This window comes from Trachypithecus francoisi, unplaced genomic scaffold, assembly GCF_009764315.1.
Source record: "Trachypithecus francoisi isolate TF-2019V2 unplaced genomic scaffold, Tfra_2.0 Lachesis_group8, whole genome shotgun sequence".
In the NCBI taxonomy this organism is placed as follows: Eukaryota; Metazoa; Chordata; class Mammalia; order Primates; family Cercopithecidae; genus Trachypithecus; species Trachypithecus francoisi.
Window position 1 is genome coordinate 7,697,703 of NW_022681473.1, and position 25,965 is coordinate 7,723,667.

General features: G+C 49.1%; 2 protein-coding genes across 10 annotated transcripts in view; both read right to left on the reverse strand.

Annotated features, from left to right (window-relative positions):
• Positions 1–23,004, reverse strand: part of BBS1 (Bardet-Biedl syndrome 1) — a 28,602-nt gene extending 5,598 nt beyond the window's left edge. The window contains exons 1-13 of one of the 4 annotated variants that reach the window (XM_033205697.1): positions 22,895–23,004; positions 22,515–22,591; positions 22,364–22,398; positions 17,986–18,258; positions 17,096–17,142; positions 16,950–16,988; positions 16,741–16,813; positions 10,016–10,147; positions 7,469–7,575; positions 4,694–4,814; positions 4,388–4,546; positions 1,878–1,947; positions 1,261–1,419 (exon numbers count right to left, since the gene is read on the reverse strand). In XM_033205697.1, the coding sequence (XP_033061588.1) occupies positions 1,261–1,419; positions 1,878–1,947; positions 4,388–4,546; positions 4,694–4,814; positions 7,469–7,575; positions 10,016–10,147; positions 16,741–16,813; positions 16,950–16,988; positions 17,096–17,142; positions 17,986–18,258; positions 22,364–22,398; positions 22,515–22,591; positions 22,895–22,941 (1,339 nt within the window). In that variant the 5' untranslated portion in view covers positions 22,942–23,004. Of the gene's footprint in view, positions 1–1,260; positions 1,420–1,877; positions 1,948–4,387; positions 4,547–4,693; positions 4,815–7,468; positions 7,576–10,015; positions 10,148–16,740; positions 16,814–16,949; positions 16,989–17,095; positions 17,143–17,985; positions 18,259–22,363; positions 22,399–22,514; positions 22,592–22,888 lie in introns of all 4 variants that reach the window. The other 3 variants (XM_033205694.1, XM_033205695.1, XM_033205696.1) reach the window with 3 other exon arrangements.
• A 921-nt stretch (positions 23,005–23,925) lies between these two features.
• Positions 23,926–25,965, reverse strand: part of DPP3 (dipeptidyl peptidase 3) — a 32,240-nt gene continuing 30,200 nt past the window's right edge. For all 6 annotated transcript variants that reach the window (XM_033205690.1, XM_033205689.1, XM_033205687.1 and 3 more), the window contains one exon: positions 23,926–24,506. In XM_033205690.1, the coding sequence (XP_033061581.1) occupies positions 24,334–24,506 (173 nt within the window). In that variant the 3' untranslated portion in view covers positions 23,926–24,333. The remainder of the gene's footprint in view (positions 24,507–25,965) is intronic.

Here is a 25,965-nt window from a genome sequence, read left to right on the forward strand (position 1 = left end):
TAGTAGCAAGGGGGTTTCACTATGTTGGCCAGGCTGGTCACAAACTCTTGACCTCAGGTGATCCGCCTGCCTCGGCTTCCCAAAGAGCTGGGATTACAGGCATGAGCCACTGAACTGAACCTGCTTTCTTGAATCCAGGTCAACGCCCTGTGCCTCTGCCTACATTACCCTGCTCTGCCCTGTCTGGGGGGTCTGGCAATCATCTTTTAGGGTGAAACCCAAAGTCACCTCGCTCTGAAGCCCTTCCCAAGCTTCCCAGGCAAAAGTCCTTACTCCCTCTGTGTGCTCCAAAAGCTCTTTGCAGAAACCCCTTCTACACCTGATCACGAAGTTGGCCCCTTCCTGAGTTCCTAAGGTAGGGACTATTCTTGCTTTTTTTTTTTTTTTTTTTTTTTTTTTTTGAGATAGAGTCTCGCTCTGCTGCCTAGGCTGGAGTGCAGTGGCACGATCTTGGCTCACGGCAACCTCCACCCCCTGGGTTCAAGCGATTCTTCTGCCTCAGCCTCCCAAGTAGCTGGGACTATAGATGCACACCAACACGCCTGGCTAATTTTTGTATTTTTAGTAGAGATGGGGTTTCACCGTATTGGCCAGGCTGGTCTTGAACTCCTGACCTCATGATCTGCCCGTCTCGGCCTCCCAAAGTGGTGGGATTACAGGCTTGAGCCACCATACCCGGCCCAAGGTGGGGAATATTCTAATTCAAGGCACCTGGCACAAGGCCTGGCATAATCATAGGTACTGAATGAGTGAATGAATGAATGAACGATGAATGAATGAACAAATAAACAAGTGGGCAGGAAAAACTGGACAAGAAGACACTGGTCAAATTCTACTTTTCTCTCTCTTTTTTTGGGGGGGAGGGGAAAGAAGTATCATTATGTTACCCAAGTAGGTCTTAAACTCCTGGACTCATGCCGTCCCCCCACCTCTGACTCTCTGTAAGTGCTGGGATTACAGGCATGAGCCACCATACCCAGCCAAAATTCTACTTTCCTCATGAGAATTCCTGCATTTGGAAGTGACTGTTCCCTTCCCTGAATTCTAAGGGTTCTTGCTATCACCCACAGCACCTTCCGGCCTGAGGAACAGTGATTTGCAGGCAAGATGTACCTCCTAGGCTGTCCCTGGATTTCCAGAGGCGAGTGACCTGCCTAGTTGGCCAAGATCTCCTCCCACTACACAGGCAGCACTCCCCCAGCTTTGCTGTGTAGGAGCAATGGAGGAGGAAGAAGGGAAAGGACCCAGTCTGAGTCTCACCGGTGCCAGCCTCCCGCTCTCGCAGTGTCTGATCCACGTAAAGCCGGGTCTTTCGGGGCACGTTGAGTTTCATGGCCTGGGCTGGTGGGGGACCCACCTCACCTCCTCCCTCTACAAACACTGCTGTACGCTTCAGGATCTTGATGATCAGGCCACCACCTAGAGAAATGAACAGTGGAAATGGATTTGTCCTCCCTACTTCTACCCACATTCCCATTCTTTCTTCCCCAATCTGCCTCCTATAGAGTTGCTTCTGTACACATCTGTCTTCCAGATGAGACTATTTCTGGAAGTAATGAACTGCATCTTAATAGTCTCCCATCATTAATCCATTAATCCGCTTAGCAGTTATTTGTGGAGTACTGTGATGTTCCTGGCATTGTGGCAGGCACAATGCCTGGGCGTCCTGGGTGAACTAGAGAGACTGAATCCAGCCCAGGACCCAGCCCCTGGGCTGTCCCGGTGGAGGCCTAGCTCCAGGAGGACACATCTGTAGGCCTTGCTTTCCACACCCAGGTCCACCCATGCTTCATACCCACCTTCTCCTCTTTCCCCAGAAGCAGCCCTGTCCCTTCACTCCCACCTCCAAAGCCCTTGCCAGGTCTGACTCCACTCACCTCGAGTGGTCATGATGAGGGTGTTGTCCTCCCGCCCGTAGCGGCCAAAGCAAAGACTGGTCACTGCATCCTATGTGGAGATGTCAGAGTTTAGCTGGGGAAATATCTTGGAGAGGCAAGCAAGACAGGGGATGGCTAGGGGAGGCCCCAGATGTAATAGGTGAGAAGTGATAGAGATAGGCCTGGGGCATCACTGCCTCTGAAATATTTCCTATATTTCTCATCTCCACTCCAATCTCACTACCTCAGTTCTAGACCAAATATCACTGGCCCTCACTTTTGCAGTCAACCTCCAAATAGGTCTCCCAGACTCGTCTTTCAGGTCTTTCTCCCCAGTCTGTCCTTCACAATGCTGCCTTTGCTACCTTTCAAAAACACAAATATGTCTGATCTCTGCTAGAAAACCTCCAATGGCTTTTGTCCTCTTTGTTAGGACACTGAAGGCCTTCAACATTTGACTCCAACTAGCCTTTTCTGTCAGTTCTCTCCTCTTGACCCTTCTTTCAACCAGCATACCACCAGCCCTCCCAGCACCTATGGCCCAAGCCAGTTGTTTGCAAATTTTATATTGTGACACGGGACAATTTACACACACAGGTGCACACATGCACACACACAGTTTCACTTGTGACATACTTTTTTTTTGAGACAGAGTCTCACTTCATTGCCCAGGCTGGAGTGCAGTGGCACAATCTCCAGCTTACTGCAACCTCCGCCTCCTGGGTTCAAGTGATTCTGCCTCAGCCTTCCCAGTAGCTGCGATTATAGGCGTGCACTGCCATGCCTGGCTAATTTTTGTATTTCCATTTGTAATTATTTATTTATTTATTTATTTATTTATTTATTTATTTTTTTTTTTTTTGAGGCAGAGTCTCGCTCTGTCGCCCAGACTGGAGTGCAGTGGCGCAATCTCGGCTCACTGCAAGCTCCGCCTCCCGGGTTCATGCCATTCTCCTGCCTCAGCCTCCCGAGTAGCTGGGACTACAGGCGCCCGCCACCTCGCCCGGCTAGTTTTTTGTATTTTTAGTAGAGACGGGGTTTCACCATGTTAGCCAGGATGGTCTCGATCTCCTGACCTCGTGATCCGCCCGTCTCGGCCTCCCAAAGTGCTGGGATTACAGGCTTGAGCCACCGCGCCCGGCCTGTTGTTTTGTTTTTTTGTTTTGAGACAGAGTCTTGCTCTGTGGCCCAGGCTGGAGTGCAGTGGTGCGATCTCAGTTCACTCCAACCTTCGCCTTCCATTGTTCAAGTGATTCTTCTGCCTCAGCCTCCCAAGTAGCTAGGATTACAGGTGTGTGCCATCACACCTAGCTAATTTGTTTATTTTTAGTAGAGACGGGGTTTCACCATGTTGGCCAGGCTGTTCTAGAACTGTGATCACCTGCCTCGGCCTTCCAAAGTGCTGGGATTACAGGCATGGGACAGTGTGCCCGGCCCTCACTTGTGACATACTTTGAATTTACTATTCTATTTTTTTAAATGTTGCTGGTTGTGATCCACTAAACTGATTTAATGATTCACAACTTAGAGTCTGAAAACCTCTGGTCCAAACTCATCAAATGACCTGGATTCCTTTATCAAGAGCCTTCATACTTCTCAGGCTTTATTCATGCTATTCCCTGTGCAGAATGTTCTTCCTCCATTTGTCCACCTGACAAACTGTTTTGAGGCCCAGCTGAACTGTCACTTGTTCTGTGACGTGTCCCATGGAGTCCATCCCCATTTATCTCACCCCCCCACCCTTGTCACTCAGCCCCCTCTGAGCTTTTTAGCACTTTGCTCTGCTTCAGTCGGCCCTGCTTTTAAATTTGCTGTGTCTCTGGCTGGCTGTTACCTTAGACTGTAAGCCTTCTGAAAACAAGGACTTAGTCATCATATTACACCCTCTCACCCCTACCAGTATGGTGACTTGTACATATGAAGTGCTCAACACATTTTTTTTTTTTTTAAGATGGAGTCTCGCTCTGTTGTCCAGGCTGGAGTGCCATGATGTGATCTCGGCTCACTGCAACCTCTGCCTCCCAAGTTCAAGTAATTCTCCTGCCTCAGCCTCCTGAGTAGCTGGGATTACAGGTACGTGCCACCATGCCCAGTTAATCTTTGTATTTTCAGTAGCAAGGGGGTTATGCCATGTTGGCCAGGCTGGTTTTGAACTCCTGACCTCAGGTGATCTGCCCACCTTGGCCTCCCACAGTGCTGGGATTACCGGTGTGAGCCACTGCGCCTGGCCTCCACAAATGTTTTTGAAATGCATCAATGTGTGGTCGGGAGAGGCAGCTAAGAAGCCCCGGAGGTGACACCAGGGCAAGGAGGAGTGAGCAGCAGGTGCCGCAGATGGGGCCCACCGGGGTGTGGAAGGGCAAGGAGGAGTGAGCAGCAGGTGCCGCAGATGGGGCTCACCGGGGTGTGGAAGGGCAAGGAGGAGTGAGCAGCAGGTGCCGCAGATGGGGCTCACCGGGGTGTGGAAGGGCAAGGAGGAGTGAGCAGCAGGTGCCGCAGATGGGGCTCACCGGGGTGTGGATGACGTTGAGCAGGGCCTTGTCGCGATAAATGCGGACCTCTCCATTGGCCAGCCCAGCCATGACGGCCTGCAGGCCCCGGGAATGCTGCTCCAGGAGGTTCATGGTCAGGATGGCTGCAGGCATCTGCACTGTCCACAGCTTCTTCCCCTGGCAGGGAACAGCCAGTGTCTGTGGAGGGCTCAGGGCTTACAGTGGAAAGAAGAGTTTCTGGGGTGGGGAAGCCAGAGGGCCTCCTTGCCAAGGGAGCCTTGGGGACATAGGCATGGAGGGGCTGCTGTTTGCTGGGGGCCGCACCTTGTGGGTGAAGCCGTGCAGGCTGTCTTGGGTACTGCCCACCACTAGGACCTTGTGTACCCGGATAAGTCCCACAGGCTGGGCGCTCAGCTCGATGCAGTACTTGGGGTGCTTGGAGTCTCTGTGGAATAAACGACACTGTCCGGCCCCAGAGAAATCGTCTCCACGTCCATGGCTGACCCTCCTCTTTCTAAACCCCATGGACTCACCTGGGAGGAACACTGGCCCCAAAGCATATGACCCTGGGATAATTTCCACCTCTGCCACCTTAGTAAATGTGTGGCCTTGGAAAAGATCAAGTGTGTCTTCCTCCCACCTTCACTATGGTGGCTTGTATGATCATCTGGCATTTAACAGAGTTTTCAGTGAGTTTACCTTTGGCTGGACTAGCCAGGATAAGTGGACTTAGGCACTTTATTATGAGAAAAGGATGAAGAGCTTTGCCCTGTGTCAATGTAGTTTTTAGTTTACTGGCCTCTCAATTTTAGTTTCCCTTTCCAGAAAGTACAGTTAGTTCCTCCCTATTCGAGAAGCACACGCCAATGTCTTTCCCGCTTTGAGTTGGCCTACAACACTCTTCCCCACTTTCTCAACAACTGGTTCCCTCTTAACCTTCAAGCCACCTCCACAGAGAGGTGTTCCTGATCACCTTTATCCATTATTTTTCCCCACTGAGCTTGTATTTTTTCTCCATAGCACTCATCCAATTTGTAGGAATATCTTGGTTTCTTCACTTTAATATATCTGTCTTCCCCATGAGGACAGGGACCATATTTATCTTGTTCATCAATATATCCCTAATACCACACACTGCATAATGCATAGTAGGTGCTCAATAAATATTTATTGAATTAAAAAAATGCATTTTAGACTGGGCGTGGTGGCTCATGCCTATAATCCCAGCACTTTGGGAGGCCAAGGTGGGTGGATCACGAGGTCAGGCATTCAAGACCAGCCTGGCCAATGTGGTGAAACCCCATCCCTACTAAAAATTCAAAAATTAGCCAGGTGTGGTGGCGCACACCTGTAGTCCCAACTACTCAGGAGGCTGAGATAGGAGAATCGCTTGAACCCGGGAGGTGGAGGTTGCAGTGAGCCGAGATCGTGCCACTGCACTCCAGCCTGGGTGACAAAGTGAGACTGTCTCCAAAAAAAGAAAAAAAAAAAAAAGCATGTTATATGGAATATTAAACTAATGCATAAACAAGTGTCATGTCATGTACCCTGGAAAGTAACAAATATGGGAAATTTTTTTTATTTCTTCCCATCTGTTTTCTTTTCTTTTTCTTTTTCTTTTTTTTTTTGAGACGGAGTCTTGCTCTGTCGCCAGGTCTGGAGTGCAGTGGCCGGATCTCAGCTCACTGCAAGCTCCGCCTACCAGGCTTACACCATTCTCCTGCCTCTCAGCCTCCGGAGTAGCTAGGACTACAGGCACCCGCCACCTCGCCCAGCTAGTTTTTTGTATTTTTAGTAGAGACGGGGTTTCACCGGGTTAGCCAGGATGGTCTCGATCTCCTGACCTCGTGATCCGCCCGTCTCAGCCTCCCAAAGTGCTGGGATTACAGGCTTGAGCCACCGCGCCCAGCTTCTTTTCTTTTTTCTTTTTTTTTTTGACACGGAGTCTCGCTTTGTCACCCAGGCTGGAGTGCAGTGGTGTGATCTCAGCTCACCGCAAGCTCCACCTCCCAGGTTCATGCCATTCTCCTGACTCAGCCTCCTGAGTAGCTGGGACAACAGGCGCCTGCCACCACGCCTGGCTAATTTTTTTTATTTTATTTTTTTTTTTATTTTTATTTTATTTTTTTTTTTTTTGAGACGGAGTCTTGCTCTGCCACCCAGGCTGTAGTGCAGTGGCCGGATCTCAGCTCACTGCAAGCTCCGCCTCCCGGGTTTACGCCATTCTCCTGCCTCAGCCTCCCGAGTCACTGGGACTACAGGCGCCCGCCTCGTCGCCCGGCTAGTTTTTTGTATTTTTAAGTAGAGACAGGGTTTCACCGTATTAGCCAGGATGGTCTCGATCTCCTGACCTCATGATCCGCCCGTCTCGGCCTCCCAAAGTGCTGGGATTACAGGCTTGAGCCACCGCGCCCGGCCATTTTTTTTTTTTATTTTTAGTAGAGACAGGGTTTCACTGTGTTAGCCAGGATGGTCTCGATCTCCTGACCTCGTGATCCGCCCGCCTCGGCCTCCCAAAGAGCTGGGATTACAGGTGTGAGCCAACACGCCTGGTCCTTTTTTTTTTTTTTTTGAGACGGAGTCTCGCTCTATTAACCAGGCTGAAGTGCAGTGGTGCGATCTTGGCTCACTGTAACCTCCACCTCCCGGGTTCAACCAATTCTCCTAACTCGGCCTCCCAAATAGCTGGGGCTAGAGGCGTGTGCCACCACGCCCAGCTAATTTTGTATTTTTAGTAGAGACAGGGTTTCACCATGTTGGCCAGGCTGGTCTTGAACTCCTGACCTCAGGTGATCCACTTGCCTTGGCCTCCCAAAGTGCTGGGATTACGGGTGTGAGCCACCACGCCCAGCCTATCCTCTCATCTCTGATCACTCCCGTACTATAGCCACCCAGGCTAGTCTCTCACTGTGCCAGCCCCTATCTCACAAGCCTCCAGGTATCTTCCCTGTGCTTGTGGGCTCAGCCTCCTTTATGAAGTTCTCAGCTCTTTGCATTTCCAAATTCCAGCCTTAAAGCCCATTCTCCTCTTGCAAGCCTCTGAAGCCACCAGCTTTCTGAGATGTTCCTACCGGCCCCGGAGACCATGGTTGTGGCTACCTTCTCAGAATATAGATGTTTCCATTGCGGCAGGCTGCGGCAAGCCGGAACTCAACATCAAACTGGCCGGAAACCTCTAGGAAGACAGGGACGCTGGGAAGGCTCATCTGCAAAGAGGTGCAAACACTCCAATTTCTCTGGAGCCCCCATCCCTCCCTGCCCTGTGAGTAACTCCTCTGAGTGAGTGCCTGCTCTAAAGTCCCACTCTCCTCACTCACACCCAGTTTAAACTCATACAGTTTTTCAGGAGGGAAACTTGGGGCAACATTTAGCAAAAGCCTTTTAGTCTGTGTCTTTTATTTATTTATTTATTTTGAGACAGAGTCTTGCTCTGTCGCCCAGGCTGGAGTGCAGTGGCACAATCTCGGCTCACTGCAAGCTCCGCCTCCTGGGTTCACACCATTCTCCTGCTTCAGCTTCCCGAGTAGCTGGGACTACAGGTGCCCGCCACCATGCCTGGCTAATTTTTTGTAGTTTTTAGTAGAGACGGGGTTTCACCGTGTTAGCCAGGATGGTCTTGATCTCCTGATCTCATGATCCTCCTGCCTCGGCCTCCCAAAGTGCTGGGATTACAGGCGTGAGCCACCGCGCCCGGCCTTGTCTATGCCTTTTGACTAAACAATGCCACTTCTAGGACTGCATCCTAATGCTGTACTTAAACAACCATGCAGCTGGGTATGGTGGCCCATGCCTGTAATCCCAACACTTTGGATCGCTTGAGCTCAGGAGTTCGAGACCAGCCTGTCCAACATGGCAAAACTTTGTCTCTACCAAAAGTACAAAACTTAGCTGGGCGTGGTGGTCCCACAGATGAGAGACTGAGGTGAGAGGACTGCTTGAGCCCAGGTGGCACAGGTGGCAGTAAGCTGAGATTGTACCACTGCACTTCAGCCTGGACAAGAGAGCAAGACTGTCTCAAAAACAAACAAAGAAGCATGCAAGGATATTTGGGTAAAAAAGTCTACAGCATTGGTATTAATAGCAAAAAATGAAAAACAATTTAAATGTACAATAGGTGACAGCATAAATAAATTATGGTATGTCTATATGATGGATATTGTGTGGTCTTTAAAAAGGCTGATGTGGGGTTGGGCATGGTGGCTCACGCCTGTAATCCCAGCACTTTGGGAGGCTGAGATGCAGAGATCACCTGAGGTCAGGAATTTGAGACCAGCCTGGCCAACATGGTGAAACCCCATCTCTACTAAAAACACAAAAATGAGCCTGGCGTGGTGGTGCATGCCTGCAGTCCCAGCTACTCAGGTGGCTGAGGCATGAAAATTGCTTGAACTCGGGAGGTGGAAGCTGCAGTGAGCTGAGATAGAGCCACTGTACTCCAGCCTGGGTGACACAGGTGACTCAAAACAAAAAAAACAGAACAAAAAAAACAAAAGGCTGATGTGGTTTTATAGATACAGAAAGACACCGATGATATACTGCTACATGAAAAGAACATGCTACATGAGCCTCCTGCTTTTATTTATTTACTTATTGTTTTTAGAGACAGGGTCTTTTTTTTTTTTTTTTTTTTGAGACAGAGTCTCGCTCTGTCGCCCGGGGCTGGAGTGCAGTGGCCAGATCTCAGCTCACTGCAAGCTCCGCCTCCCGGGTTCATGCCATTCTCCTGCCTCAGCCTCCGGAGTAGCTGGGACTACAGGCGCCCGCCACCTCGCCCGGCTAGTTTTTTGTATTTTTTAGTAGAGACGGGGTTTCACCGTGTTAGCCAGGATGGCCTCGATCTCCTGACCTTGTGATCCGCCCGTCTCGGCCTCCCAAAGTGCTGGGATTACAGGCTTGAGCCACCGTGCCCGGCCGAGACAGGGTCTTACTCTGTCACCCAGGCTGGAGTGCAGTGCCACAATCATAGCTCACTGCAGCCTCAAACTTTTGGGCTTAAGCCATCCTCCTGCCTTGGCCTCCCAAAGCACTAGGGTTAGAGGCATGGATCACCACACCCAGCTAATCCTGTTTTTATAAAGGTAAGTATTTACATCAAGTTATATATCTATGTCTAAATATGAAAATGTCTAGAAAGACCTATGCCTCAACTTTAATAGTACATATCCATGGGCAGCAGGATTTTTTGATATATATCTTTCTTTTTTTTTTTTTTTTTTTTGAGACGGAGTCTCTTGCTCTGTTGCCCAGGCTGGAGTGCAGTGGCCGGATCTCAGCTCACTGCAAGCTCCACCTCCCGGGTTTACGCCATTCTCCTGACTCAGCCTCCCGAGTAGCTGGGACTACAGACGCCCGCGACCTCGCCCGGCTAGTTTTTTGTATTTTTTTTTAGTAGAGACGGGGTTTCACCGTGTTAGCCAGGATGGTCTCGATCTCCTGACCTAGTGATCCGCCCGTCTCGGCCTCCCAAAGTGCTGGGATTACAGGCTTGAGCCACCGCGCCCGGCCTGATATGTATCTTTCTTTATGCTTATCTAGTTTCTAATTTTTCTACAAGGAACATATATATCACCCAGAACTAACTGTGAAGCATGGGGAGAGAATGTAGCCTGAGCCTCCAGTGTGCCCAGGGTCAGACCTGACACTGACCTTGGCTAAAATGGTGAAAGCCTCGGGATCAAGCACCAGGAGCTCCTTGTTCTCGGTGCCCAGCACCAGGCAAGACACAGCATCCTCGTCAGCCAGGTTCTTCTTCAAGGTGGTCATGGTGGTGATGACTGTCTACAGAAGGACTCCAGGGTTCACCCAGGGAACCTCCACACACCACCCCCAAGATACTCCCAGAATGCCACAGGAGGGAAGAAAGAGAGCAAAGGAGGATGAAGAGGATGTATCAGAGATGTGACAGAAAATTTAAGTACAAAGGTGTTTGCTGCAACAAATCTAACTTTCTAACAAAAGAGGATTGTCTTAAGTCAATTATGAGCTATCCATATGATCAAAAACTATGCAGTCTTTTTTTTTGTTTTTTTGTTTTTGTTTTTGTTTTTTTGTTTTTTTGAGACGGAATCTCACTCTGTCGCCCAGGCTGGAGTGCGGTGGCGCGATCTCGGCTCACTGCAAGCTCCGCCTCCCGGGTTCACGCCATTCTGCCTCAGCCTCCGGAGTAGCTGGGACTACAGGCGCCCGCCACCATGCCTGGCTAATTTTTTTGTATTTTAGTAGAGATGGGGTTTCACCGTGTTAGCCAGGATGGTCTCGATCTCCTGACTTCGTGATCTGCCCGTCTCGGCCTCCCAAAGTGCTGGGATTACAGGCGTGAGCCACCGCGCCCGGCCTTTTTTTTTTTTTGAGACAGGGACTCACTCTGTCACCCAAGCGGGATGCAGTGGTACAATCTCGGCTCACGGCAACCTCTGCCTCACAGGTTCAAGCGATTCTCCTGCCTCAGCCTCCCAACTAGCTGGGATTATAGGCACACGCCACCATGCCCAGCTAATTTTTGTATTTTTAGTAGAAACAGGGTTTCACCATGTTGCCCAGGTTGGTCTTGAACTCCTGACCTTGTGATCCACCTGCCTCAGCCCTCCAAAGTGCTGGGATTACATACATGAGCCACCATGCTCGGCTGAAGTCATTTTTTTAAAAGTCATATTTTTTTTTTTTTGAGATAGAGTCTTGCTCTGCTGCCCGGGCTGGAGTGCAGTGGCCGGATCTCAGTTCACTTCAGCTCACTGCAAGCTCCGCCTCCCGGGTTCACGCCATTCTCCTGCCTCAGCCTCCCGAGTAGCTGGGACTACAGGCGCCCGCCACCACGCCCGGCTAGTTTTTTGTATTTTTTAGTAGAGACGGGGTTTCATCGTGTTAGCCAGGATAGTCTTGATCTCCTGACCTCGTGATCCACCCGTCTCGGCCTCCCAAAGTGCTGGGATTACAGGCTTGAGCCACCGCACCCGGCCTAAAAGTCATATTTTAAAAGAATATTTGGGTCAGGCTCAGCGGATCATGCCTGTAATCCCAGTACTTTCGGGGACCAAGGCGGATGGATTGCATGAGCCCAGGAGTCTGAGGTCAGCTTGGGCAGCAAAATGAGACCCCCAACTCTACAAAAAATAAAAATAAAAAATTAGCCAGGTGTGATGGCATGCACCTGTAGTCCCAGGTACTCAGGAGGCTGAGGCAGGAGGATCCCTTGAGCCCAGGAGTTTGATGCTCCAGTGAGCTATAATCCTGCCACTGCATTCCAGCCTGACTGACAGAGTAAGACCCCGTCTTAAAAAAAAAAAAAAAAGAAAGAAAAGAAAAGGGCTGGGCGTGGTGGCTCACACCTGTAAGCCTAGAACTTTGGGAGGCTTAAGCGGGCAGATCACCTGAGGTCAGAAGTTCAAGACCAGCCTGGCCAACATGGTGAAACCCCATCTCAGCCGGGCGTGGTGGCTCACCCTTATAATCCCAGCACTTTGGGGCAGACCACCTGAGGTCAGGAGCTCGAGACCAGCCTGGCAAACATAGTAAAACCACATCTCTACTAAAAGTATGAAAATTAGCCAGGCATGGTGGCATGTGCCTATAATCCCAGCGACCCAGGAGGCTGAGGTAGGAGGAGAGCTGGAACCTGGGAGGCAGAGGCTGCAGTGAGCCGAGGTGGTGCCACTGCACTCCAGTCTGGGTGACAGAGCAAGACTCCATCTCAAAAAAAAAAAAAAAAAAAACAGAAAAGAAACCCCATCTCTACAAAAATACAAAAATTGGCCCAGCATGATGGCGGGTGCTTATAATCCCAGCTACTCGGGAGGCTGAGGCAGAACTGCTTGGACCCGGGAAGTGGAGGTTCCAGTGAGCTGAGATCGTGCCATTGTACTCGAGCCTCGGCAACAGGAGACTCTACCTCAAAAAAAAAAAAAAAAAAAAGAAAAGAAGATAAAAGGCTGGGCACAGTGGCTCACGCCTATAATCCCAGCATTTTGGGAGGCCGAGGTGGGCGGATCACATAAGGTTGGGAGTTTGAGACCAGCCTGAACAACAGGAAGAAACCCTGTCTCTACTAAAAATACAAAATTAGCCAGGCGTGGTGGCGCATGCCTGTATTTGCAGCTACTCGGGAGGCTGAGGCAGGAGAATCACTTGAATCCAGGAAACGGAGGTTGCGATGAGCTGAGACTGTGCCATTGCACTCCAGCCTGGGCAATAGGAGTGAAACTCCATCTCAAAAAAATGAAAAGAAAAAAAGTTACATTAGTATAATCCTAGTTTTAAAAATATGTGAATATAGGCCAAATAAGGTGGCTCGTGCCTGTAATCCCAGCACTTTAGGAGGCCCAGGTGGGAGGATCACTTGAGATCAGGAGTTTGAGACCAGCTTGGGCAACATGGTGAGATCCCGTCTCTTAAAAAAGAAAAGAATAAGCTGAGTGCAGTGGCTCACGCCTGTAACCCCAGCATTTTGGGAGGCCAAGGCAGGCAGATCACGAGGTCAAGAGATCGAGACCATCCTGGCCAACATGGTAAAACCCCGTATCTACTAAAAATACAAAAATTAGCTGGGTGTGGTGGCGTGAGCCTGTAGTCTCAGCTACTTGGGAGGCTGAGGCAGGAGAATTGCTTGAACCCAGGAGGTGGAAGTTGCAGTGAGCTGAGATCACACCACTGCACTCTAGCCTGGCAACAGAGCAACACTCTGTCTCAAAAAAAAAGAATAAAAATGTCAAAATAAAAAATATATGAATACAAAAACATGTGGAAGGCTAAACTCTTCAACAAACACTAGTTATTGTTGGACAGTGATATCACAAGTGATGTTTAATTTCCTCATGATGCCTTTCTATCATTTCTACAGTAGGCACATGTTTCTTTTGTAATTATAACTGGAGGGAAAACAAAAAAGAAAAGATCCCCTTTGTAAGGAATTTCTTCTACAGAAATTAGCAGAAGCAAAATGTTTTTCTTTTTTTTTTTGAGATAGAGTCTTGCTGTGTCGCCCAGGCTGGAGTGCAGTGGCGTGATCTTGGCTCATTGCAACCTCCACCTCCTGGGGTCACGCCATTCTCCTGCCTTAGCCTCCCCAGTAGCTGGGACTACAGGCACCCGCCACCATGCCCGGCTAATTTTTTTGTATTTTTTTTTTTTTTTTTTTTTTTTTGAGGCGGAGTCTCGCTCTGTCGCCCGGGCTGGAGTGCAGTGACCGGATCTCAGCTCACTGCAAGCTCCGCCTCCCGGGTTCACGCCATTCTCCTGCCTCAGCCTCCCAAGTAGCTGGGACTACAGGCGCCCGCCATCTCGCCCGGCTAGTTTTTTGTATTTTTAGTAGAGACGGGGTTTCACTGTGTTAGCCAGGATGGTCTCGATCTCCTGACCTCGTGATCCGCCCGTCTCGGCCTCCCAAAGTGCTGGGATTACAGGCTTGAGCCACCGCGCCCGGCCATTTTTTTGTATTTTTAATAGAGACGGGGTTTCATCGTGTTAGCCAGGCTGGTCTCGATCTCCTGACCTCATGATCCGCCCACCTCGGCCTCCCAAAGTGCTGAGATTACAGGCGAGAGTCACCAAGCCCGGCTGCAAAATGTTTTTCTTTAGATAAAGGTGCTCATTGTGTGATTATCATCAAGATTGAAAAAGACAGCTGGGCACAGCATCTCATGCCTGTAATATCAGCACTTTGGGAGGCTGAGGTGGGAGGACTACTTGAGCCCAGAAGTTCAAGACTAGCCTGGGCAACATAGTGAGATCCCGTCTCTACAAAAAATGAAAATAAAAAAATTAGCTGGGTGTGGTGGCATGCACTTGTAGTCCCAGCTACTCAGGAGGTTGAAGGGGGAGGATCACTTGAACCCAGGAGTTTGAGGCTGCAGTGAGCCACGATCACACCACTGCACTGCAGCCTCAGTGACAGAAGAAGACCCAGCTCCCTACCCTACCCCAAAAAAGATGAAAAAAGAGGAATGATTTTCAGTGCCTAATGGAAGGAGAAAGCTTACAAACATGTGGACAGATATTAGTGGTAATTATTCCCATTCCAAATGTTAATGATAACTCAAAGATACGAGTGGTTGGCCGGGTGCAGTGGCTCACGCCTGTAATCCCAGCACTTTGGGAGGCCAAGGTGGGCAGATCACCTGAGGTCAGGAGTTGAGACTAGCCTGGCTAACATGGTGAAACCCCATTTCTACTAAAAATAAAAAGAATTAGGTGGACGTGGTGGGCGCACACCTGTAATCCCAGCTACTCAGGAGGCTGAGGCAGGAGAATCGCTTGAACCCGGGAGGCGGAGGTTGCAGTGAGCTGAGATCGTGCCATTGCACTCCAGCTTGGGCAACAAGAGCAAAACTCTGTCTCAAAAAAAAAAAAAAAGATGTGAGTGGTAACCATGACAGATACTTGAGAAGACTGCCCCCTCCAAACTGCATCTTTTAAGCAATAATTAATTTACTTCCCCATTTTAAAAGGACTCAAAGATATTGACAGCTGTGGATGTCAAAGCTGTTGATCAGCAGGAGAGAGCGGTGTTTCTCACAGAATTGGTCTAACACAAGCCAAAGTCTAAGGCATGTGTTTGTCAGTGCGTTCAGTGAGTGTGGCCTCTATGGGGTGGATGGTTCCCATGGGGCTTTCTAAACTGCAAGACAGCTCTGGGAGTCTGTTCCTGGACTGAGGGTTGGTGCCCCTAGGTCAAGAACCACTAGATCGGCCGGGCGTAGTGGCTCATGCCTGTAATCTCTGCACTTTGGGAGGCCGAGGCAGGTGATCACGAGGTCAGGAGGTCGAGATCAGCCTGGCCAAGATGGTGAAACCCCATCTCTAGCTAAAAAATACAAAATTTAGCCGGGCACAGTGGAGGGCACGAGTAATCCCAGCTATTCGGGAGGCTGAGGCATGAGAATCACTTGAACCTGGGAGGCAGAGGTTACAGTGAGCTGAGATCACACTACTGCATTCTAGCCTGGTTACAGAGCAAGACTTCATCTCAAAAAAAAAAAAAAAAAAGAACCACTAGGTCTCATCAATGCGTAGGTTCATCAATAAAGGCATTAAAATTATAACTACAAAAAGTAGGAAGTGAATAAAAGGGAAACATTTGTCTAATGACCTGGATGTGAATGGTTACATAAACAAAGTATGAAGGAAATACTGAATAGTCAGTGACATAATCAAGAGGCCATTAACGATGAAGTTCCTAAAGACGAATGCTCAAAATATGTTACATACTCAAGAGAAGCAGGATATAAAAGCATACTTACGAAGAAAATATATCAAAATGGTAAGAATAGGTATCTTTTGGATCTCTCAGTAGTGAAATTACAGTCATATTTATATTTCTCCTTTATACTTCCCTCTTTTTCTGGGTGGGGGGGGCAAGACTAGGTGACAGAACGAGACTGTCTCAAAACAAAAAAAAACTTCTTGTCACTCTGTTGCCCAGGCTAAAGTGCACTGGCACAATCATAGCTCACTGCAGCCTTCAATTCCTGGGCTCAAGCAATCCTCCTGCCTTAGCCTACTAAGCAGCTGGGACTACAGGCACATGCCACCACACCCAGCTAACTTAAAAACGAAGTCTCGCTTTTTTCTTGCCCAGGGTGGTCACCAACTCCTGGCCTCCAATTATCCCCCGTTGGCCTCCCAAAGTGCTGGGATTACAGGCATGAGTCAATGCACCTGGCCTATATACCCCTCTTTGTTTTTCCAAAATGTCTGTAATAAAAATCTATTACCTTTACTCTCAAGAAAACAAAAGTTATGTGATCTTTTTTTATTTCTATGTATCTATGTCTGTACGTATGTATGTATGTATGTTTGTATCTATCTATCTTTTTCTCAGAATCTGTGTCCTGCTGACTATATATCTATATATTAAAAGTTGTCAGCCGGGTGTGGTAGTTCAAGCCTGTAATTCCAGCACTTTGGGAGGCCAAGGCGGGCGGATCACCTGAGGTCAGGAGTTGGAGACCAGCCTGGCCAACATGGCGAAACCCCGTCTCTACTAAAAATACAAAAATTAGCTGGGCGTGGTGGCACATGCCTGTAATCCCAGCTACTCGGGAGGCTGAGGCAGGAGAATCGAGAATCGCTTGAACCTGGGAGACAGAGGTTGTAGTGAGCTGAGATTATGCCACTGCACTCCAGCCTGGATGAGAACAAGACTGTCTCAACAACAACAACGACAACAACAACAACAAAAATACAAAACAACCTGTCACTACTAACTGGAATGTGGAAAGCACTGTAGCTTTATGACTACACACACATGGCATGGCTGGAAGGAATACAGCAAAGAGATACTGGTTGGGTTTGCTTATAGAATTTACCACTGATGTTAAGCGGTCATTTAAAAAATTTAAATTTTTTTAGAGGGAAATAAAAAGAGAAGGGGATATTACCTGCCGCTTGATGGAGCTGGACTTGTGTTGGTTTACAAATGCCTCCATTTCACTCAGCTCCAGCTGCAGAAACCTAGACACACAGAGAACACACAGAGACACACAGCAGGCCCCGGCCTCGCTGCCCTCCTCTATCATTCTGGCACAATCTGGCGGCTGCTTCCTCCACCTGGAGCCTCCCAAACCCTGGCCCTCCACAGGGCCCTTACCTGAGTGACTGGACGGACAACGGCTCCTCTGCCGTCTCCCTGCAAGGAAAGGGGCCAGCATAGCAGCCGAGTGGAGGAATGGGGCCATGGGGCTCAGATGGGATGAAGGAGTGAGGAGGGGGATGAAGGGGAAGGCAGCCTCTCACCGGATGCTCTCCAGCATCTCCTTCAGGGTTAAGGGGTCGATCCGGTCCTGTGACAATGTGGAAGAAGGGTGAGCCTGTGAGCTCAAGCCAGGCAGGAAACCCAATGCCCATGTCCTCAGAGAGCTCCACACTTCTGGGGGTACCTCTTGGTCTCTGTCTCCCTGCCAGCCTGCCTCTGCACTGAGCCCCAAGCTCACGCCCGTTATCTGAATCCAGTCTCAGGGCCACGTTCATCATCCCATTTATAGACGCTTCCCTAAATTCCCCTCCTCTCTTGGTGTTTCCAGTCCTCCTTCTGATAGGCCCCTGCCTTCTTTGGTTTCATCTACCTCAAAGTTGGGCAGGGATGTGGCTAGTGCAGAGGAATTTTCTGGGTTCCACTCTCTAAGGGGACTGGCTCAGCCACTGCTGAGTAGCCAAGCGCAGCACCTTGTCCAAAAGTGCCACCACTAGGCCGGGCATGGTGGTTCATGCCTGTAATCTCAGCACTTTGTGGGGCCGAGGCAGACAGATCACATGAGGCCAGGCGTTTGAGACTAGCCTGGCCAACATGGCAAAATCTTCTACTAAAACATACAAAAATTAGTCAGGTGTGGTTGCTGGCGCCTGTAATCCCAGCTACTCAGGAGGATGAGGCAGAAGAATTGCTTGAACCCAGGAACCGGAGGCTGCAGTGAACCAAGATCACGCCATTGCACTCTACTCCAGGCAATAAGAGTGAAACTCCGTCTCAAAAAAAAAAAAAAAAAAGAAGTGCCACTACTGCTGCTGTCAGAGATGGACTATAACTGACCTCCTGCCACCAGCCCACCTTCTTCCCAGGAGCCCAGCCCTCCTCTCCCAGTGGCTGCCATCTTTGCCTTCTGGTTCCCAACTCCCATGTTACTTACCTCTTTGGCCTGGTTCCAAAGGTCTTGTTCCAGAGGATTTGGAGGCAATTGGGGCAGGCTGAACTTGAAGTAGGGTCTGAGATTCTTATACACATAGACACAAGGGCCTGAAGCAAGTGCCAGAGCTGGGGTCCGGGGCTCATGTTGCTCCATGAGGAAAGTGGCAGCAGCAGCTGGCAGAGCAGGTAGTGGGCTTTCGGTCATCACCAGTGGTCCTTTGAGCACCTTCAGGCGGGGCTGCTGCCCACCAGGGCCAAGGTCCCCTACCACCAGCTGCAGGGAGAGGATGGCTCATTCTAGGCTCAGGGTCTGAAGACCTCCCCACTGACCCTCTTCTTACCTTATTGCTGGTGCGCATTCATTCATTCCTGCACCAATAAAGGCTTTGCCTTCAGGCTTTCAAGCTGCCTGACCTTGGGAAAGTTGACTAACCTTTCTGAATCTCAGGTTTCCCGCTTGCAAAATGAGAATACTTTCATGGTATGTGGTGAAAATCAAGTGAGATAATGAGTTACAGAACCTGGTAAGTGCTACTGAGGAATAAGTGGCAGTTGATGTTTTTCTTATTCATTCAGCAAACATTTCTTCCATGCCAGGCACTTCTAGAGAGACACTGGGACAGTGGTAGAGGTCAGTGCGGGAGGGGATGGGGACACCCATATCTGGGCTGCTGAAGCCTGGTTTCCAAATGCAGGGCAGGATGTGCTCTGTGGACACACAGAGGGGAGCCAAGCTTTTTGGTCTCTCAGTTTTCCACCTCCAATCCATCTTCCAAGCTGCTGGAGCTGCCACACAAGCCCATTCCCCTGAATGAGGCCTGGTAGGCCCCTCTGATCTAGTTCCCACCTTGTTTCCTATCACCCTTCCCATTGCTGTGCTCTGGCCAGAAAGTGGGTACCCAAGAAAGGCTGGATACTGAGCATGCAGTATGTGCCAGGGACCACATCAGAAACTGCATGCGTCCTTTCATTTAACCCTCTTGACAATCTTATTATTATTATTATTTTTGAGATGGAGTCTCGCTCTGTCTCCCAGGCTGGAGTGCAGTGGCGCGATCTCCCCTCACCACAAGCTCCATCGCCACCCAGGTTCACACCATTCTCCTGCCTCAGCCTCCCAAGAAGCTGGGACTACAGGCGCCTGCCACCAGGCCCGGCTAATTTTTTTTTTTTTTTTTTTTTTTTTTTTGAGATGGAGTCTCGCTCTGTCGCCCAGGCTGGAGTGCAGTGCCGGATCTCAGCTCACTGCAAGCTCCCCGTCCCGGGTTTACGCCATTCTCTCGCCTCAGCCTCCCGAGTAGCTGGGACTACAGGCGCCCGCCATCTCGCCCGGCTAATTTTTTGTATTTTTTTAGTAGAGACGGGGTTTCACCGTGTTAGCCAGGATGGTCTTGATCTCCTGACCTCGTGATCCGCCCGTCTCGGCCTCCCAAAGTGCTGGGATTACAGGCTTGAGCCACCGCGCCCGGCCAATTTTTTTTGTATTTTTAGTAGAGATGGGGTTTCACTGTGTTCGCCAGGATGGTCTCGATCTCCTGACCTTGTGATCCGCCCGCCTTGGCCTCCCAAAGTGCTGGGATTACAGGCGTGAGCCACTGCACCCGGCTGACAATCTTATTATTTTTAAGAGACTGGGTCTTGCTCTGTCACCTACGCTGGAGTGCAGTGGTGCAATCATGGATCACTGCAGCCTCGAACTCCTGGGCTTAAGCGATCTTCCCACCTTAGCCTCCCAAGCAGCTAGGACTACAGATGTGCGCCACTACACCCGGCTTTCAACAACCTTGTGAAGCAGGTACCATTATTAGCCTCATTTCTCAGATGAGGAAGCTGTGTCTTAGCGAGGTTAAGTAAAGTCAGACAGCTATAAAGTGGTAGAGCTAGGTCTGTCTGAACCCAAAGCCATAATCTTAACTACTTTTTTATGTGCTAGTTATTTTATATGGGCCTCAACTTTCTAACTTCACATTTATTCTTTCCAAGTATGCTATGAACTTCTAAGCCTCTGTGCCTCTGCTTTTGTTGTTTCTTCTACCTGAAATGCCTTCCCCGTCCTCTCATCCTTGACTTCTTGATAGACTTCATTCATCCTTAAATGCCCGGTTTACACATTACTGCTTCCTGGTGCCTCCAGATAGAATCTATTGTTCTCATTGGCGCTCCCATAATACTTTCCACATGTTCAATTTTAGCATCTACTCACTTCCTCACAAATATTTATCAAGTACCAACTTTGTGCCAGGCACTGGGCTAGATGCTGGGACTCAAAGGTGAATAAACTAGCCATTAAACATTCTATTATGTGAAGGTATTTAACATTTCTTTCTTTTGTTTTTTTAAGACGGAGTCTCGCTCTGTCACCCAGGTTGGAGTGTGATGGCGTGATTTCAGCTCACTGAAACCTCCGCCTTCCAGTTTCAAGTCATTCTCCCGCCTCAGCCTCTCAAGTAGCTGGGATTACAGGAGCCCGCCACCTGGCTGATTTTTGTATTTTAGTACAGATGGGGTGTCACCATGTTGGCCAGGCTGGTCTTGAACTCCACCTCGTGATCCACCTGCTTTGGCCTCCTAAAGTCCTAGGATTACAGGCGTGAGCCACTGCGCCTGGCTAACATTTCTTATTAGCTACTGTGTCTGTGGTTTCTCTTCCCTCACTACTTCCCTTCCCCTCTACTATTTTAGCCAAATACTAACTAGGTGTTCAATCAATATCATGGAATAATTGTTGACAGTGTCTGTATATCCTCCTGACTACATGCTGATGCATTTCTAAGTGTAGAGTCCCAACAATGCCTGACACACAGTAGGGACTCACTATACACTTGCTGAATTACTGAATGCATTATGGATAGGAATTTGGGGGCAAAAACCACTGAGTCCTATTGCACTCTCTATGTGGGGGAGGATTCCAGGACAATCTTCTAGCTATCCACATGATTTATCTATTGTGGTGTCGTTGCCCATGGTGAGTGAGCTATGGTGAAAAACCACAAGACTTGAAATCAAACAGACCCAGTTACAAATTAAGTAAACTTAACCTCTTTGAAACTATTTTCCCATTCACAAAATGGGAATAAATAAAATCTTTTTTTTTTTTTTTTTTGAGACGGAGTCTCGCTCTGCCGCCGGGGCTAGAGTGCCATGGCCGGATCTCAGCTCATTGCAAGCTCCGCCTCCCGGGTTTACGCCATTCTCCTGCCTCAGCCTCCCGTGTAGCTGGGACTACAGGCACCCGCCACCTCGCCCGGCTAGTTTTTTGTATTTTTTAGTAGAGACGGGGTTTCACCATCTTAGCCAGGATAGTCTCGATCTCCTGACCTCGTGATCCGCCCGTCTCGGCCTCCCAAAGTGCTGGGATTACAGGCTTGAGCCACCGCACCCGGCCTATAAATAAAATCTATGTTTATGTGCCTCCACGGAAGGTCTAGTCCAGAAATGGATACTGAATCCATGCTAACTTCCTTTCTTTTATCCGAATATATTTCTCTACCTTTAAAAAATTTACGTCTTTTAAACTTTATTTACATTTTTATTTAAAATTATATATTTATTTAAAAATATTTTTTTTATTTAAAATTTTATATATATATATATATTTTTTAAATGGAGTCTCACTCTGTCATCCAGGCTGGAGTATAGTGGCATGATCTCAGCTTACTCAACCTCCACCTCCTGGGTTCAACCGATTCTCCTGCCTCAGCCTCCCAAGTAGCTGGGATTACAGGTGCCCACCACCATGCCTGGCTAATTTTTGTATTTTTAGTAGAGATGGTGTTTCACCATGTTGGACAGGCTGGTCTTGAACTCCTGATTTCAAGTGATCCACCCGCCTCAGCTTCCCAAAGTGCTAGGATAACAGGTGTGAGCCACCATGCTGGCCTTAAAATTAAATTTAAAATTTAACATTTTTACTATGGAAAATTTTCATTCACATACAAAAGTAAAGAGATATAGTGAACCCCCATATATCCCATTATCCAGCTTCAACAATTGACTGCTCATGGCCAATCTTAAAATCTTTTGATAAACATAAAACATTCACTTCCCTCCCTTTTACTTTCCCTCCAGATTCTAATGCCGCCCCCTGCCAACCAAGGGATTTGCCCATCCAACAAGGAAATCATGTTAACTAAAGTAAGAGGCTTTGTCTTAGTAGAATCCCCAGAAATATTTGATCTGCTTTACTTTCTGCAGTCTGTATTATGAAATTAATACGTTCTCCTCACTTTCCACATAAAAACAAAATTTAACGCTAAATGTGCTTTTTCACAGTATATCTGAATTCCAGAGTATGCTGGGCCTCTTTTCAGCCGTCGGGAAATCTCATTTCTGGGTGCATCCCCCTATGCTCAACTCTCCTGCTAGGGTGATATGCTTACCTTGTATTCCCCATCCCCATGCAAATCTGCCAGCGCTGGAAAACAAAAGGGCCAAAACCAGGGTCTCAGATATCCCAGAGGCTTCACTACAGGACCATTGTCTGACTCCCCATCCCACTAGAACCCAGGGTTCCTGGTTCCAGAGACTCACCTAGGCAGGCAGAAAAGGTGTGGATGTTGGCCATTGGGTCGTAGTGCGCATCCAACCATTTCGAATTGGCCTCATTGCTGGGAGTGGGGGAAAGAGTTGGGGAGTGAGTCCCATGGGAGGGGAAGAAAACTTTGAGTAAGCTGGTACAGGTCACTCTGAACATAAGATACAGAACGTCTGGGTACAAGTCCAGGCTCCGCCACTGGCTCACCGAGCGACCTCCAGACACACATATGCACATCTTAGGCCTCGGTTTCCCTATTTGACCTCTATAAGAGTCCTTCCAGACTGCCCGAGAACAGCAGGAGCCCAGAACCCGGGGACCAAGGGACCCTCTTTACACGGGTGGGAAAAGAAGCCTTGAGGGGCCCCACTTTCACCTCTCAGCTCCGCAGCCGTCGTAATCCGATGAGGACGCAGCCGCCATCTTCGCAGGCGTCGTCCTGGCAACCGGCCCCTCCCACGCCGCCGCGTAACGCCCAATAGTGCCCGAGCGCTGGGAAGCGCGAGTACAAAGGTTCCGGGTGCCAAGCTTTCCCTCCCAGGCTGAGGAGGACGCGCTGGCCACCCTCCTGGGTTGAGGAATCTCTCCCAGCTTATTTATTTTTGCTCCTTCCTAGTCAGAGCCGCCTTTCCAGGCGTCTGGGTCTTACAGTCTCTGGGTCAGCTACAGGGCCCTCTGGCTTCCAGGGTTGGAAAGAAGCCCCTTCTAGCATTTATGAGCAGCAAAACAAACTCCTCCTGTCTCCATCTTCATGGTTACTCGGTTGAAAAGGGGTCAGGTCCTGTCTTGCTGCCTTACTGTAGAGGTCCAGGCCCAGAGAAACAAAACATGAGGGTTATGGGGCAAATGCAGAGGATTCTGACTTAAGTTGAGTTTGTAGATTCCCACAATTTTTTTTTTTTTTTTTGAGATGGAGTCTTGCTCTGTCGCCAGGGCTGGAGTGCAATGGCACGATCTCAGCTCACTGCAACCTCCGCCTCCCGGGTTCCAGCGATTCTCCTGCCTCAGCCTCCCGAGTAGCTGGAATTACAGTAGCCACCATGCCCAACTAATTATTTTATTTTTTAGTAGAGACGAGGTTTCACCATATTGGCCAGGCTGGTGTCAAACTCCTGACCTCGTGATCTGCTCGCCTCGGCCTCCCAAAGTGCTGGGATTACAGGCGTGAGCCACCGCGCCCGGCCCCGGAACATTTAAAAATGCAAAGAATGCCACAAAGGAGAGCTGCAAAAATTGTGCTATGTTCAGCTCTGTGACTGCATATCCTCATCTAGAGATAATGTCAACATCCTGTTGTGGAAGGGAGGCTAAAAATGGCCCTTCTTGCTCCCTCCCCAGGCCTTGAGCCCATCACTCTGCTGGGAGCAAATGAGAAGACAGACAAAGGCAAGGAGGAGCCACACAAATATGGTGGTTGTCTCTAATATTTATTTGTCTGGTTATAAAATTAATATGTGAGGAGCACTGGATTAGGTGAGAACATTTTGAACCCTAGCTGTCACGTGCCACCTGTGGAATCTAGACCAGTGACTTCTCAGAACTGCCATTTCCTCATCTGGTAGACAGGATGGTGAGCCCTGTCTTGCTCACTCCAGGTATGGCAGTGCAGATGAAATGAGCTCACAGAGGGGAAGCACTTGGCAAGCTGGAAAGTGCTGACAAATGTAAGGGGTTAGTGTCACCACCCTCAGCTGAGGTAGTACCAAGGTCCAAGCTCCTGCCCCTCCCCCTCCCCAGCCCCTAAAAACACACACGAATGGAGGGCCACTTGCAGCCTTGGTTTCTTGGAGTTGGGGGAGAGGCCACACATCTTCCTCAAGCCTGGCCAGATAGGGCCTCACTGGGGCCCTTCCAGAATCGGGCATCAGCTGTGGCCAGTTGTGTGAGGATCTCCTCCAACTCGGGTCCATCCTCTGGGAAACGCTCGGAGAAGGATCGGATGAGGCCAGCAGCTGAGGCCTCGTATTCCAGAAGCTGCACGTCTGAGTCTGGGGAGGAGATGGAGATAAAACAGCAGCAGGGAAAGGTCTGAATAGGGAAACTGAATCATCATAATAGTCTTAATAATCACAATCACAGCAGCAGCTGTTTCTTACTGAGCTCTGCCAAAACGAACCTGTGCTCTACGTTTTAGGTTAATTACTTAATTTACTCTTTACACTAACCCTGTGAGGAAGGAAATACTACAGGGGGAGTATTAAATGCATTGCTGCTTTCATTCATTCAGTCAGTCAAATAAAGATTTAGACTGGGCACGGTGGCTCATGCCTGTAATCCCAGCACCTTGGGAGGCCGGGGCGAGAGGATCACCTGAGGTCAGGAGTTTAAGACAAGCCTGGCCAACATGGTGAAACACTGTCTATACTAAACATACAAAAAAAATTAGCTGGGCGTGGTGGCACGTGCCCGTAGTCCCAGCTACTCGGGAGGCTGAGGCTGCAGAATCGCTTGAACCTGGATGGCAGAGGTTGCAGTGAGTGGAGATCATGCCACTACACTCCAGCCTGGGCAACAGAGTGAGATTCCACCTCAATAAATAAATAAATAATAAAAGATTTACACCAGGTGCCACACTAGGTGAAACAGATACTGTCCTTGGTGTCCTGAAGCTCACAGTCCAGCAATGACTTCATCTGTCTACTGTGGGACCTGGGGCAAGTTTCCCCACCTCCTAAGCTTCAGTCTCCTCATCTGTAAAGGAGCTGTGGTGATAACATAGTCACATATCAAAGCTCAACAAATGGTAGCCACCATGGCATCATTATCTCCGAGCCTGTTTACCAATTTGTTAAATGGGCTGTTCTGAGGGTCCCCTGAATACTCCCGGGAAGCACTGCCCTCAAACACATTTCAACTGCTCTAGCCTCTCTCTGCAACTTGTCATGTTCCATGACATTGCAAGCTGTACAGCAGCAAAGAGCACAGGCTCTGGAGTTCAAGTTCTGGCTGTGCCACCCAAAAGCTGTGTGACCGCAGGCAAATACACAGCCCCTCTGTGCCTCATTTTCCAGCTGAAAAATGAGGATAATAACCATTTCTCTCTGGGTTGTTAGGAGTTAATCCATAGAAAACTATTACAGTGACCTGGCTGGGTGTGGTGGCTCACGCCTGTAATCCCAGCACTTTGGGAGGCTGAGGCAGGTGGATCACTTGAGGTCAGGAGTTTGAGATCAGCCTGGCCAACATGGTGAAACCCCAGCTCTACTAAAAATACAAAATTAGCCAGGCATGTTGGTGGGCGCCTGTAATTTCAGCTTTTCAGGAGGCTGAGGCTGGAGAATTGTTTGATTCAGGAGGCGGAGGTTGCAGTGAGCCGAGATCTCACCACTGCCTGTGGGACAGAGTGAGACTCCACCTCAAAAAAAAAAAAAAAAAAAAAGTTTTTACAGTGCATCACCATCACAGCCTTTGAAAATCCAACCTGTTCTTCAGATCTAGTGGGGACCA